We start from the raw sequence: 14,811 nt of genomic DNA, 5'->3' as shown, positions 1-14,811 counted from the left end.
TTTTTTTTTTTTTTTTTTTTTTTTTTTTTTTTTTTTTTTTTTTTTTTTTTTTTTATTTATTTTTTATTTATTTTTTATTATCAATTGAACATAAATTTTTTTTTTTACAAGGTGCTGTGCAAAGAGGGTGCAGTTACATAGTAGGGCATTGTGTACATTTCTTGTGATATCTTACAACCTGTTTTCCCATCCCTTGTCTAGGTCAGGTAGACCCATATGCAGTATACAATGTATCAAGCACATATACAGTGTTCACAGACTTGGTCTCTACTGTCTCTCCATCTCCCTTTGTTAACAGTCATATATCAGGGAGATCATGCCCCTTTGTTTTCTGTGTTCTAGGCTTGTCTCACTCAACATTATTTGTTCGAGTTCTGACCATTTCCCTGCAAATAACAATATTTCACCATTCCTAATCGCTATGTAGTATTCCATTGTGTATAAGTACCATATTTTTTGGATCCATTCATCTGTGGAGGGGCATCTGGGTTGTTTCCAAATTTTGGCTATTGTGAATTGTGCTGCGATAAACATGGAAGTACAAATGTCCTTTTGATATCTTGGGTTTTGCTGTTTAGGATAGATGCCTAGGAGTGGTATGGCTGGGTCATAGGGTAGGTCTATATTGAGCTTTTTGAGAAACCTCCATACTGTTCTCCAAAGTGGCTGTACTAATTTGCACTCCCACCAACAATGGAGAAGGGTTCCTCTTTCCCCACAGCCCCTCCAGCATTTGTTGTTTCCTGAGTTCAGAGTATAGGCCATTCTAACTGGGGTGAGGTGGTATCTCAGGGTTGTTTTTATTTGCATTTCCTTTACTAGCAGGGATGTTGAGCATTTCCTCATGTGTTTCTTTGCCATTTTTATATCTTCTCTTGTGAAGTCTCTCTTTAGCTCTTTTGCCCATTTCCTAATAGGTTTATTGGGCTTGGAGGGGCTTAGTTTTTTGAGTTCTCTGTAGATGACAGATATCAGGCCTTTGTCTGTTGCTGTGCTGGTAAATATCCTTTCCCATATCGTTGGCTGTCTTTCTATTTTGGTGGCTATGACCTTAGCTGTGCAGAAACTTTTTAATTTGTAGTAGTCCCATTTGTTGAGTCTTTCCCCTATTTGTTGTGCGCCTGGGACTCTATTCAGGAAGTTCCTTCCTGTGCCTATAAGTTCTAGTGTCTTTCCTACTCTGTCCTTCAGTAGTTTCAAGGATTCAGGTCTGATGTTGAGGTCCTTGATCCATTTTGAGTTGATCTTGGTGCATGGTGATAGGCTTGGGTCTACTTTGAGTTTTCTGCATATGGCTGCCCAGTTCTCCCAGCACCAGTAGTTGAAGAGGCTATGTTTATTCCATTGTATGTCTTTAGCTCCTTTGTCGAATATCAGTTGGCTGTAAGAGTGCGGTTTTATTTCTGGGTCTTCAATTCTAATCCACTGGTCTTCCGATCTGTTTTTATACCAATACCATGCTGTTTTTGTTATGATGGCCTTGTAGTAGAGCTTGAAGTCTGGTATGGTGATACCTCCTGCACTATGTTTTTTGCCTAGAATTGCTTTGGCTATTCTAGGTTTTTTGCTGTTCCATATGAACTTATGGATTGGTTTCTCTATTTCAGTGAAGAATGTGGCTGGGATTTTGATAGGTATTGCATTGAATTTGTATAACAATTTGGGCAGTATGGCCATTTTCACTATATTGATTCTGCCTACCCATGAGCATGGGAGGTCTTTCCATCTCCTTGTGTCTTCTTTGATTTCCCTTATTAGATTTTTGTAGTTTTCATTGAATAGGTCCGTCACGTCCTTGGTTAAGTTGATCCCTAGGTACTTTATTCTTTTTTTGGCTACTGTAAATGGAATCGTTTCCATAATTTCCTTTTCTGTTTGTCTATTGCTGGTGTACAGAAAAGCTGCTGACTTTTGTGGATTGATTTTGTATCCTGCTACTTTGCCAAATTGGTTTATTAGATGTAGGAGTTTGGGTACTGAGTTTTTTGGGTCCTTGAGATATAAGATCATGTCGTCTGCGAATAGGGATAACTTGATTTCTTCCTTGCCGATGTGGATCCCTTTGATGTCCTCCTCTTGCCTTATTGCTATGGCTAGGGATTCCAGTACTATGTTGAACAGAAGTGGGGAGAGTGGGCATCCTTGTCTTGTTCCTGTGTTTAGGGGGAATGATTTAAGTTTCTCTCCATTTAATATGATATTAGCAGTTGGTCTGTTGTATATGGCTTTTATTGTTTTGAGGAATGTTCCATCTATTCCTGTTCTCTCCAAAGCTTTTAATAGGTATGGATGTTGTATTTTGTCAAAGGCTTTTTGGGCATCGACTGAGATAACAATGTGATTCTTGATTTTAGTTCTGTTTATGTGGTGAATTACATTGATTGATTTACGGATGTTGAACCATCCTTGTGACTGAGGGATGAAGCCTACTTGGTCATGATGTATGATATTCTTGATCACTTTCTGGATCCTGTTAGCTAATATTTTATTGAGGAGCTTTGCATCTGTGTTCATTAGTGATATTGGTCTGTAGTTCTCTTTTTTTGTTGGATCTTTGCCTGGTTTGGGGATGAGTATGATATTAGCTTCGTAGAATGAGTTCGGGATTTTTCCCTCCGTTTCTATTTCGCGGAAGAGTTTGAGGAGTATTGGAATTAGCTCCTCACTAAAGGTTTTGTAGAATTCATTGGTGAATCCATCTGGGCCTGGGCTTTTCTTAGTAGGGAGGTTCTTGATTACCTCCTGTATCTCACCGTAAGTTATTGGTTTATTTAGTTGATTTATTTCTTCTTGGTTCAGTTTGGGCAGTTTGTACTTCTCTAAGAATTGATCCATTTCTGTAAAATTATTGTTTTTTGTTGAGTAGAGGTTTTGGAAATAGCTCCTTATGATTGTTTGAATATCGTGTGTATTTGTTGTAATTTTTCCTGTGGAGTCCCTGATTTTACGTATATGAGTCTCTTCTCTTCTTTTTTTTGTGAGTCTTGCAAGGGGTCTGTCAATTTTGTTTATTTTCTCAAAGAACCAGCTTTTAGTCTTATTTATTTGTTGAATGGTCTTTCTATTTTCAATCAGATTTATCTCTTCTTTAATCTTTGTAATCTCTCCCCTCCTAGTCGTTTTAGATTCTGTCATTTCTTGTTTCTCCAGTTGTTTTAGTTTCATCGTGAGGGTATTCACCTGCTCTGCTTCCATTCTTTTAATGTGGGTACTGAGTGCAATGATCTTGCCCCTCAGTACTGCCTTAGCTGTGTCCCATAGGTTTCTTTGTGATGTGTTTTCTTTGTCATTGTGGCTTATGAATTCGTTGATTTCATCTTTAATTTGATCTGTGGCCCAAGTGTTGGATAGCAGCGTGGGGTTTAGCCTCCAAGAGTGTGTATAGGCTCTGTGGTATCCTTTGTTGTTGAGGGTTACCTTTAATCCACTGTGATCAGATATAATACATGGGATGATGTCAATTCTTTTGTATTTGCTGAGGTTCTTTGTGTGGGCTATGACGTGGTCTATTTTGGAATATGATCCATGGGCTGCTGAAAAGAAGGTGTATTGGGTCTCTGTAGGGTGGAAGGTTCTATATAGGTCTGTTAGATCCATTTGGGCAATGGTGTTATTTAGGTCCTCAGCTCCCTTACTAATCCTCTGGGTGTTGGATCTGTCTCTTGGAGAGAGAGGAGTATTAAAGTCACCCACTATGATTGTGTTTGCATCTATCTTGCTCTGTAATTCTGTGAGAATTTGCTTGACATATGTCGGGCCTCTTTTGTTCGGTGAGTATACATTTATCACCGTGATGTCTTGATTCTGGATTTTTCCTTGTATCAATATGTAGTGTCCTTCTTTGTCTTTTTGAGTGGACTTTAAAGAGAAATCCAGCTTGTCTGAGATCAGGATGGCTACACCTGCCGTTTTGGTGGGTGCATTTGCTTGGTAGATCTTGCTCCATCCTTTCATTCGAAGCCTGTTTTTGTCCCTTGCTGTAAGGTGGGTCTCTTGTAGACAACAGATGTCAACTTTTTGCTTGCGGATCCATTCTGCCAGTCTGCTCCTCTTGATCGGGGAGTTTAAGCCATTTATATTTAAAGAGATCAAGGATAAGGGTGTTTTTTCTCCTTCCATTTTCTTGTTGGGCTGTTTTTTCCTGTTGTTTTTTTTTTTTCTTCTTGTCTTTAGTGAGCTTGTGTTTCTGCTGGACTTTGGCTATTGAAGTTTCTTTCTGAATCTGTCTGTGTGTCTTTTACGATCTCTGTTGGGTGGGCTTCCCCTCTTAATATTCGCTGTAGGGCTGGTTTTTTATTCACATACTCCTTTAGCTCCTCTTTGGTGTGGAAAGATCTGGTTCTCCCTTCGAATGTGAACTCCAGTTTCGCTGGATATTTGATCCGAGGTTGTAAATTGTTATTCTGAAGTACTTGGATGGTGTTCTTCCACTCACTTCGAGCTTGGTAAGTTTGTGTGGATAAGTCGGATGTTATTCGAATCCTCTTCCCATTGAAAAAAGTTTCCTTCTTCGCTTTGGCTGAATTCAGAATTTGCTCTTTAATCTTGAGGTCTGTAGTCTTGAATATTATGTGCCTTGGGGTGGTTTTCCTGGGGTCTGGCCTGCCAGGTGTCCTATAGGCTTCGGTTACCTGGATGGGGTCCCCTGTGAGATTGGGGAAGTTTTCTGCAATAACTTTATTGAGAACATGATTAAGCCCTCTGCTCTGATATTCGGCTCCTTCTTCTATTCCAATTATACGCAGATTATATCTCTTGTCTTTGTCCATTAGTTCCTGGAGTAATCTTCCCTGAAGCTTCACCTTTTCTTGGAGTGTGGTCATTTTCTGGTTGTTGTCAGCTGCTTCATCGTCCAGGCGAGAGATTCTGGATTCCATATGGTCCACTCTTTGTGTTATGGTTTCAATTGCGGAGTTTATGGATGTCAGAGAGCTATTCATGGTTGTCATATCAGCTCTGATCGTGGAAATTTCTTCCTTTAAAGAGTTGTATTTTAAATCTATTTTTTCATGCATTTCAATTCTCAGGGTGTGGAGATTTTCTTTAAAGGCGGCTTGCATTGTATCCATTTTTGCTTCCATTTCTTTAAACGAGGCTTGCATTGTATCCAGTTTTGCTTCCATTTCTTTCTTGGCTTCCTGGGTGTCCTTCCAGATTTCCGCTCTAAACTCCTGGAATTGTTTTCTGATTTCATTTCTGACGGTTTCGATCATTCCTGTTAACATGTCCTCATTTGCTTTTTTATTCTCCATCTCCTCTCCAGTCGTGCTGCTTTTTGGAGCTGGCGAGTTGGCTTGTCCTTTGATGAACTGAGTTATGTTTCTTTGTGATTTGCGCATCTGGAAGTCTGTGTAGTTCTTCCCTCCCTTCTGTGTAGGCGTGTCTGCGTCAGCAGGTGCTGTCGCTGTGGCCCCGCCCACCAGTGCAGGGCACGCCTATCAGAGCGGGCGCTTTCGCCGGGGCCCCGCCCTCCTGTGCACTGTGAGTCCCCTACAACAGGCACTTAAGTGGGGTCTGCCTCCCAGAGCGAGCCCCGGGTTGTTGGGTTGTGCTTGCGCCCTCTCGCGAGTCCGTTGGGGGGGGGAAGCAGTATGTGTGGGGCCCAGTGGGATCGACTGTCCGGGTGTGGCTTGGCACCCTCAGACCTCGCCTCCGCTTCGAGGAGGGGGAACGAGATCAGGCTCAGGTGACCCTGCTGGGCTGGTATTGCCCACCAGCGCCTGTGATTTTAGTTGTAAGAGTCCGCAAGGTCTAGGCGCCTCGGGTGGGGCTTGCCCTGCCGGCCGTCCCTGGCCCCTGTTGGGAAGGGGACGGGGCCGGTTCTGCCAGTTCAGGAACCTTTGGGGGCTTGGGGCTGTTCCGCCCTTCCCCTGCTAGACTGGCTTCCCAGTGCCTGCTGGGAGCTTCCCGCCTGATTTGGGGAATCTTTGTTCCCACGGGAGTGGGGAGGGGGAGGGAGGGAGATATATCGTCTTTGTCGGGCTTGGGTCTCCCGTTGGGGGAAGGGATTATGGGGGACTCACTTTTGCTGCTTTGTGTGCGTGTCCCGCACCGCCGTTGGCCCTTCAGGGGTTGGCGAAGTGTCGTGGTGGCTCCCCCGTTCCCTCTTTCTGCCGCGCTGGGTTCCCTTGTCCGAATCCGGTGTGGACCCGAACTTCTCGTCGCTGCTGGGTGTGTCTTGGTCCGCACCCTGCTTTGTGTCCGTGGGGTCTCCCGCTATATGGATTCTGCGCTCCTGGCAACCTGTCTGCCGATCGCCGGGTTTCCCTTTCCCAGCCTGACCCTGTTTGGGCCAGGGCCGGCTGGTGGGGGGAGGGTGCCCCGATTAATCTCCGGCTCCGTGTAGGTTTTCGGTTCTTCTTTTTTGCTCCTTTTTGTTTTCCTGCGTTTCTCCACTGCTTCTGGATGCTGGTTTTGCTGGGTTCTTGGTGGAGTGTTGGGTGTTGGAGTTCCCAGCTCGCTATTCAGTTGGTGCGAGTCGGGGTGCCTCCCTATTGTCTCGGCGCCATCTTTCTCCTCCACTGTATATGTTCTTGATACATTGTATATTGTATATATATCTACCTGACCTAGAGAAGGGAAAGAAAAACAGGGCGTAAGATATCACAAGAAATGTACACACTGCCCTACTATGTAACTGTACCCTTTTTGCACAACACCTTGTCAAAAAAATTTGTGTTTAGGGCTGGGGATATGGCCTAGTGGCAAGAGTGCTTGCCTCATATACATGAGGCCCTGGGTTCAATTCTTCAGTACCACATAAACAGAAAAAAACAGAAGTGGTGCTGTGGCTCAAGTGGTAAAGCACTAGCCTTGAGCAAAAAAAACCTCAGGGACAGTGTCTAGGCCCTAAGTTCAAGCCCCAGGACTAGGATAAACCAACAATAACAAAAGAGTAAGAGAAGGGGTGGGTAAAGGACAATGGGTGAGAATGTTGGAAGGGGGTGACATTCAGATGACATTATACTCATAAATGGCTTTATTAAATGGAAACACCTTTGTACAATTAGGAATGTTTTTTAAAAATGTCCCCATTTTTCCTGTTTTTCCTCTGTGGAAAATGCCTATTTCAATGTTAATTTCTGGGATGTTAAGGAAATAGAGGTCTATATGTGTACACAATATATATTTATCTTCATTTGTATATTTTACTATTTAATTGCACATGCACTCATTTTCCCATCATTATTGTATCTTCCTTTTTATTAAATTTTGAATCTCACCTCTGTTGTTTGGTGATTTTGTAACACTTAAAGAAAAAAAAAAGCCAGCCTGGTTATCAGGATCGTGGCTCCTGGTAGGCTGGCGGCAGGGGTTTTATCAGAACTGTTTGGAGGTTGCAATAGTCTTTTGGAAGCATCTTAGGGTGGATGGATCGGTAGGTCTATGGGCTAGGCTTGCAAGTGGCCCTGATAAGCACAGACCATGTGTGATCTGCCTGCCTCACAAGCACTTTAACTTCAGGTAGAAGCCAGCTAGGTCTGCAGCCCCCATACAGACTGTCCCCCCTCCCCTAGCTAAGACAGCCCAGATTCTCACTGAGACCTATTGGATTCATGGGCTGGGAATACGGCCTAGTGGTAGAGTGCTCGCCTTGTATACATGAAGCCCTGGGTTCGATTCCTCAGCACCACATATATAAAAAGCCGGAAGTGGCGCTGTGGCTCAAGTGGTAGAGTGCTGGCCTTAAGCAAAATGAAGCCAGGGGCAGTGCTCAAGCCCTGAGTCCACGCCCCAGGACTGGCAACAAAAACAAAAGAGTCCCAACAAGAGATTGGGGGAGGGGGGTCTTTTAGCAACTAAGACCTACATGCCCTCTGAGTTGGCTATTACTAAAAAACAAAAACAAACAAACAAATAAACCCCTAGTTGGTGGAAATGTAAAAATGGCGCAGCCATTTAGTTGGCTAAAGAGAATGATCGAATGACAGAGCAAGTTTAATCCAGGCCATATATCTATAAGAACTGAATTTTGTTCATGATGAACCCATCGCAGCACTGTGAATGAAGACCTGGAACACGTGGAAAGAATGTGAGTTCCCTCAACTGACAAATGGATAGGGTGGGCCTGGTGTCTGCATAGAAGGGAGCCTTGTCTAGCCATTGATTACATATTGCATTGTGGATTAACCTTGAAAACATCTGGTAAAGTAAAAATACTACAGAAGAGGCAAATGTAGAGAGACAGCAGATTTATGGTGGGTACCAGGGCTGTGGGATGTGACTGTGGGCTGGGTTATGGGGTTTCCGTTGGTGTGGGGGTGGGAATGTGTGGAAATGTTCTGAGACTAGAGAGGGGGGGACAGTTGTGCAACCTTGTGAGTAATATTTTATTTATATATAATTATACATATTTATGGAGTAGGAATATATTTAATGCCACTGAATCATATACTTTAACATGGCTGGAATGGTTATGTTATATGCCTTTTATCATAGTAAACAAAACAACAAGGGTTAATTCCATTTGCCTGTAGTGGGTCTGTCCTCGGGGTGGGTCTTCAGGATCTGTCACTGACTGTATGCCCCACACTGGGGTCCAAAAACCATGGCCATCTGGGGGAGCCCACTCCTTCCTTCCGCATGGATCTGCCCTGGGGCTCCTGGGGTTCAGGGCTCACACTCTCTGAAGGCCCCATCCCTCCGTGGCTTCTCCTTTCTGCCACCTGTTCAATCCTTGCTTCCCTAGAACGCACCCACTCTCCTGCCGCACCCAGGGCCATCAGCCCTGGGGTGGTCCTCCTTTGTAACTACTTGTCCTGGCTGGCACATTCACCTTGTACCCACTGGCCCATTTCCCAGTCTGTAATTCTAACTCTGGACTCTGTAGACCCCGAGTCTCTTATGACCACTTTGCAGCATCTCCCTGTCCCCTGTTGCCCAGCCTCCCTCAGCTAAGATTCGAGTATCAGAGGGCTGAGTGAGGCCGTTGGGGCTTAGGTCTCTGCCTTCCCTTTGGACATGTGACATTAATTTCCATTCAATCAGGGCAGGGAGGGGAGCATGTGTGAGTAGCGGGTTTCAGCCAGGGTGGACACTCCAGAAAACTGAGAGGGCATCCAGCTCCCTGGCCACTCCTTCCACCCGTTTGCAGGTTTCCTCTTCTGCTTTGTGATTGGAGCTGGTGCAGAGCTAGGGAGGGCCTAGATGGCTATAGGCCCCTGCCATACCACCCTGGGAATAAAGATGAGACAGACAGAGACACCTCCTGCCATGTTGCCTACCCCTGGTAGTGCAGGTCGCTAAGACTCAACCTCACCCTTTGCCTAGGCCCAATGGGCAATGGGGCAGGGTCTGTCCAGGACCCCACAAAGGGAAGAAGAGGAGTTGTTGCTACATAACCTCACATTGGTACGCCTCTTTGGATTTTGAGCTGCAGGGTGGTGGCTAGCAGGCAGGTGGGAGGCTGTGCTTTGAGGTGGAGCCTCCAGCCTCCAGCCTGAGGCTCCAACTCCAGTAGCCCCTACTCCTTTGTGAATGCACTATAGACTAGGATGCAGCAGGGGAACTTCCCTGAGGCAGGCACTGAAGGAGGGAGTGGAGCAGGGAAGGTCACCTGCAAAGACCTGCTGCTGCCAACAGTTGAACACTGTAGAGGCCACCTTGCATTCTCAGCCAGCCACACTACTGCTGCGTCCTCAGGGAGATCTGTGTCCTCTCTGAGCTCTACTTTCCTCATCTGTTAAGTGGGAGACACATTCGCAGGGCAGAAGAGAGAGCAGGTAATATTCCCTGGGCTGTCCTGGTATCTGGGAACACACAGTAATGTCAGCAATGCCCTACCTCTCTGAGTTCCCATTCCTCATGACACACCTCTTCCCCAAGCCGGAGGCTCATGGCACCCCCACAGGGGCTGGGCATGGCCTGGATGGGGTGCTAGAGGCCCTCTGTGTCTTCTGGCGGCCTGGGCTGCCCAGTTGGAGGCTATGCATCATTTTAAGGAGTAGAAGGGGTAGAGGAGGTGGGGCACAGAGGCTGGGTGTACAGAGCCCTCCTCGCTCCAGCGCAGCTGGCCTCTGCAGCTGGACACAGCCTAGCTCCTCTTCATCCGGGCACCTTGCAGATCAGTCTGAAGCTGAGGCCTCCTCGCTGTCCTGATTGCTTTCTGGGTCTCAACCTCCCAACCCAAGGCCCAAGGAGGTGGAGAAAGCCCAGGATAGTGAGCCAGGCACTCCATCCCAGGTCAGTCATTGATCCTTGCTTTTCTCTGCTGCAAAACGGGCTGCGTTTCTTCCTCCCTGAGCGAGTTGAGGATTCGATAATATGTGTTACGAAGGATTTTGTGGCTTGCAAAGCGTTCTACAGGGGGTCCCAAACATGGCATTAGGAACCAAGATTCCCAAGCCTCTCTCCCTCCCTTAATTATATGGTTTCCCCAAATCTGGCTGCTCTAGTCCCGACTCAGGTGCCTGGCCCATGGTGCCAGAGCCTGAGGGGATGCCCGGGAAGCAGGACTGGGAAACTGAATAGCTTTCTTCCATGAAGAGGATCTCAGGGGTGGGGACTTGCAGGTGACTAGGACTCTGAGTGTGACATGAAGCCAAGTGCTTTGGTGCACAGGGGCAGGGCCTGTTCTGAGTCTCTGAGGCTGCCAGCCCCTTCCTTGGAGCAGTGATAGGTACCCCTCACCCCTTCCTTATCCCACAAGCACAGTCTCAGCGCAGAACAGCCTTGGATGCCAGGCCTGGGGCCAGCCTCGCTGCTGCATGAAGCCCAGAACATATGCTGTTTGGGGCTCCGATGTTCCACTGTTCCCCCAAACAGCCCCTCCTCCTACAGTCTCTGGATTAGAAGGGGCCGCGAGGCTCAAGTCCAGGGACACCCCTTCCCCCCCCCCCCAGCTTCTCTGACAACTGCAAGCCCCCAGGACTCCACAATTAAGGGTGGTTGGGCCCCTCCAGGGGCAGCTACTACTTAATTTTCCTCTGGCATGGGCTTAGCACACGCCTGGGTGCACAGGAGGCCTTTGGAGTAACAACCAGAGTAGCCAGGAGATGAAGCAGAAGGGGGATGCACCCCAACTCACCCTCTCAGCCTCCTGTGTCTGTTGAACCCCCCCCCCCCCCGCCACACACACGCCATTGCTGCATCATGCTCTCACTCCTGCCCTGGATGAGAGAGAGTGGAGAACTCCATCTCAGTTGTGGCGACTTGACAGTCACCAACCACTTCCGGTCCTGCAGGTCAGGACCAGGTCTATCTCTTGTTCCCCTCAGCCCCACTGTCCCCCACATGGCTCAGGGAGTCATTCACCCATCTGAGTCCTGGTATCCTCAGGTCTCCTGCTGTTTCTATTTAAGGGCACTGAACTTGGGGAGCTGGCAGGGCAAGGCACCCCAGATGGCCTTCAAGGACAACGCAGCTTCTCCCTGGGCCCAGATGCTCCCTGCAGGATGCCCCTTCTTGAGGGGGAGCTGCACAGCTCGGGCACCACAGTTGTCAACAATGTGTCCCTAGAGCGCAGATGCCCTCATACCTAACTCTGTGCACACGTGTGTGAGCAAGTGCACACAATCTTTCTCCCTGGTCAGAGTTGCAGAGGCAAAGAGCCCCAGGCAACTCTGTCACCCTTGTAGGGTCTGATGTCTTATCCATACCCCACTGCCCGTACCAGGCAGCCCGCACTGGCTTCCTGGGGCCTGAGAGTGCTCCCCAGAACCGTTGTGGAGGGGGTAGGCACAGGGGAGCTCATGGCCCCTGGGACCAGCCCTCAACCAGTGGAGGATGACAACCAACCCCTCAGTTTCCCAAGTGATGGGGAGGGGTTGCTTCACACCAACTCCCCAGCACTCCTAGTTCCCATTTCCCCTGCAGCCCTAGTCTGGCCCTCCTCCTTTAGGCTCCCCTCCACTTCCCCACCCCAGCCCTCCAGCAGCCCTGCCAGGGTGGGGGGTGGGGCTCCACCTGGATCAGGTGTGAATGGCAGGTCTCCCAGTAACACAGCAGCCCCTCAGGGCAGGAAAGTGGCCCCTATTCCCAGAGCGCCCCCCCCCCCTCAGCCCAGGCAGATGGCAGGCCTTCACAAATGTGGTTGAAAAGATAAATATTATTATTTACATCAGCCACTGGCTCACAGCTGACACTCTGATCTCCTAGAGCCTCCTTTTACAGACCAGCCCTCTGAACATGGATGGTTTTGGTGGGGGCTGGGGCCAGCCCATGCCTGGGAGGGGAATAGCCTATCCCGGTCCAGGGCACCTGAGTAGGGAAGGAGGCTCCCTTTCCCTTTGCTCGGCTACTAAGCCTCCCTAGAGACCAGCTGCTAAAGCCTGAGGGTCCCCCCCAGGGGTCTCTCCCTCCTCAAAGAGAGGCTCAGGGGACACCCTGATTGTCCCTCACAGGTTCCTCTGGCTTCTCATCAGAAGTTTTGGCTTTCTGTTTTCTTATGGTGTTAGGATCAAACCCATAACCTTGTGCATGGGAGGCCAAGTTACCACTGAGCGACATCCTCAGTTCCCCATCTTCTCACAAATGAGGGGGCTACCCAGAGACAAGAGGTGGCAGGAGTCAGGGTGAGGTAAGAGAAGCCAGAGTGGCCTGCGGGTAGAAAATGTCCAAGGGTGCAAGGCAGCAAGGCAGGGCATTTCTGGTGGCAGTGCCACAGTGCTGATGGTGTTCTGGTGGCTTGGGGGTGATTTCTAGTGATGTGGCCAGATGTCTGGTGTCACCTGATTTCTAAGGATCCTGACCAGTTCATGTAGCCTTGGCTCTCAATGGTGTCCAAAGGCCTCACTAAGGCCAGGGGGTACCGGGATATGGTCATGAGTTTCCCATGATGCTCTGGGACCATGAGTGGCCTCTCCATAGTGACTGAGGACTCCAGGTCTCCAGCGGGCTGGTCACTTTGTGCTCTTGAAGATAGTGCTTGGCAGACACCCCTGAGTGGCTGTGGGGGTTTCCAGCTCCCCATCTTCAGCCTATTCCCATTCGCTAGGAAGGCTAGGGACAGTGGGGAGTCAGAGGCCCTGGGCCCAGCCCAGTGCTCTGCGTGGTGGCTCCCCAGGCTCAGAGGGCCACTGTTCAGTGGGGGAGGGGGAGGAAATGGGAAGGCTGGTGGCCTCCCTAGTCCGTCAGCAAGCTCAGCCGTCATCTTCCTGCTGTTCCGTGGTCGGCAGCTCAGACAGCCGTGGACTGCTTGATGCTGTGGAAGCTGACCCGGGTGGGGGAGGTGGGGATGGACATGGCGCGGGCCACCCGGGCGCGGAGGGAGTGCTTGTCCTGCCACCGGTGCCACCTCTTGCGGATGGCAGAGCGAACCTGCGGGCAGAGGGGAGAGCATGACATCCTTGGAGCCCCCTTCTTTGGATGGCCTCAAGCCTCTGTCCAGATGTGCGGCACACAGAGCTCACCGGAGGTGGTGACACTCATATTAGGGACACTAGAGGTTTGCATTTGTTGATACAGTTTTCTTGAGCGAGCATGGGGCACCCGTCGTCCACAAAGGTGCCATTTGGGTCCCTACCCGCAGCCCCCATGCTGTCTGCTCTGCCTCAGGCTTGGCCATCAGGGTTTTCCGACTGCTCCAGGAGAGACTGGAGCCCCCAGGCCAGCTACCCAAGGACAAAAGGGAGGCCTGTCACGTGGATGGCCAAGTTCTCGGGAACCTGGGGGTGGCAGCCGTGGACAAAAGACGGGGGGGGTGTATGGGGGAACCTCTAGTTTCAGGGGCCTCAGGACCCTGAGCACAGCCCTGGTCCCAGATCCTCACCTCACTGTTGAGGAAACAGTAGAACACAGACACGAAGAAGCCCTGGAGGGAAGGGAAAAAAGGATCGGTATCCTGTGTGGGTGAAGCCCCAGCCGGCTGGGGCTGCTCCAGCCCCTCCCCATCCCAGCCTCTGCCTGGAGACCCCTCCCCTCCCCCTGCCCTCCAGAGCAGGTGCAGACCTGGCCCCTCCAGCGCTGGGGACTGGGCAGGGGGAGTGGGGAGCGGCTGTACCTGGAATGATTCCAGGAAGGAGTTGAAGTAGATGAAGACAACTCGGGAGACCTCGTCCTCCCCGGGGTTGACGAAGAACAACATGTAGGTGATGCCCAGGAGGGGCAGCAGCACCAGTGTGGCCTTCACAGCCTTCCTGGGGAGTGGGGAGTGGGGGGTGGAGTCACAAGTCACCCAGCAGGGGTGGGGCTCCAGCTTGGTAAGAAAGATGGGGTGTGTGTGTGGGGGGGGGGGAGAGGCAGGTCCCAGGAATGTCTGAGGCAGGGGGAGCTGCAGTGAATTTCCAGGCCTAAAATGGACCCTGACCCAGAGGCTAAGAGACCAGAACTCCTCCCCCCCACCCCCCTCCCCCCAGGATAGAGTGGGCGGAAGCCAGGTACCTGTACTGAATAGTCTCAGACGTGGTAGATGCCCGGAGTTTGGTCATGAGAATGCGGACAATGTTGAAAAGGAAGATAAAGTTGATCTACAATGCAGGGGCAGGGTGGCAGAGACATGTACAGGTTGTTGGGGTGGGTACTCCCCAATACTGGCCTCAGCACGCCCCCCCCAGCTCTCCCCTCTCCATACTTCACATACACCTGCACATGCCCAGCCAGGACCCCCTCATTGGGCAGCACCTGTTTCTAGCTCCTGAGTTAGCAGGTTGTCCCTTCCCACTGTGGCCCATGTCCTGTCCCCCACCCAGGTTCTTACCAGCAGGACCAGGATCATGGGGCCCTGGTAAATGTAGTCAGTGTATATTCCGGGCCGTTTGCCAAACCAGCACCTGGGATGTCATAGGAAAGGAAGGGAGGAGGAGTCATCTGAGCTGGCTTTAGAGACTTGGGGAAGGTCAGTGCCTGACAGCACAGAACCAGGCTCTGCAGTCA

At 49.6% G+C, this 14,811-nt stretch overlaps 1 protein-coding gene across 1 annotated transcript; it reads right to left on the bottom strand.

Moving 5' to 3' along the window:
• Positions 1 to 12,999: 12,999 nt before the first annotated feature.
• LOC125344943 (corticotropin-releasing factor receptor 1) lies at positions 13,000 to 14,727 on the bottom strand. Its single transcript, XM_048337227.1, has 5 exons — positions 14,636 to 14,727; positions 14,320 to 14,405; positions 13,940 to 14,075; positions 13,709 to 13,750; positions 13,000 to 13,257 (listed from the first exon to the last, which is right to left on the bottom strand). The coding sequence occupies exons 1-5, from the start codon at positions 14,651 to 14,653 to the stop codon at positions 13,117 to 13,119; spliced, it is 423 nt and encodes a 140-aa protein (XP_048193184.1). The 5' UTR covers positions 14,654 to 14,727; the 3' UTR covers positions 13,000 to 13,116.
• Between the last annotated feature and the right edge of the window lie 84 nt (positions 14,728 to 14,811).

The sequence above is a fragment of the Perognathus longimembris genome, unplaced genomic scaffold (assembly GCF_023159225.1).
Source record: "Perognathus longimembris pacificus isolate PPM17 unplaced genomic scaffold, ASM2315922v1 HiC_scaffold_4710, whole genome shotgun sequence".
Lineage (NCBI taxonomy): Eukaryota > Metazoa > Chordata > Mammalia > Rodentia > Heteromyidae > Perognathus > Perognathus longimembris.
Note: the sequence above shows the minus strand (reverse complement) of the source record. Positions and strands in the feature narration are given on the sequence as shown.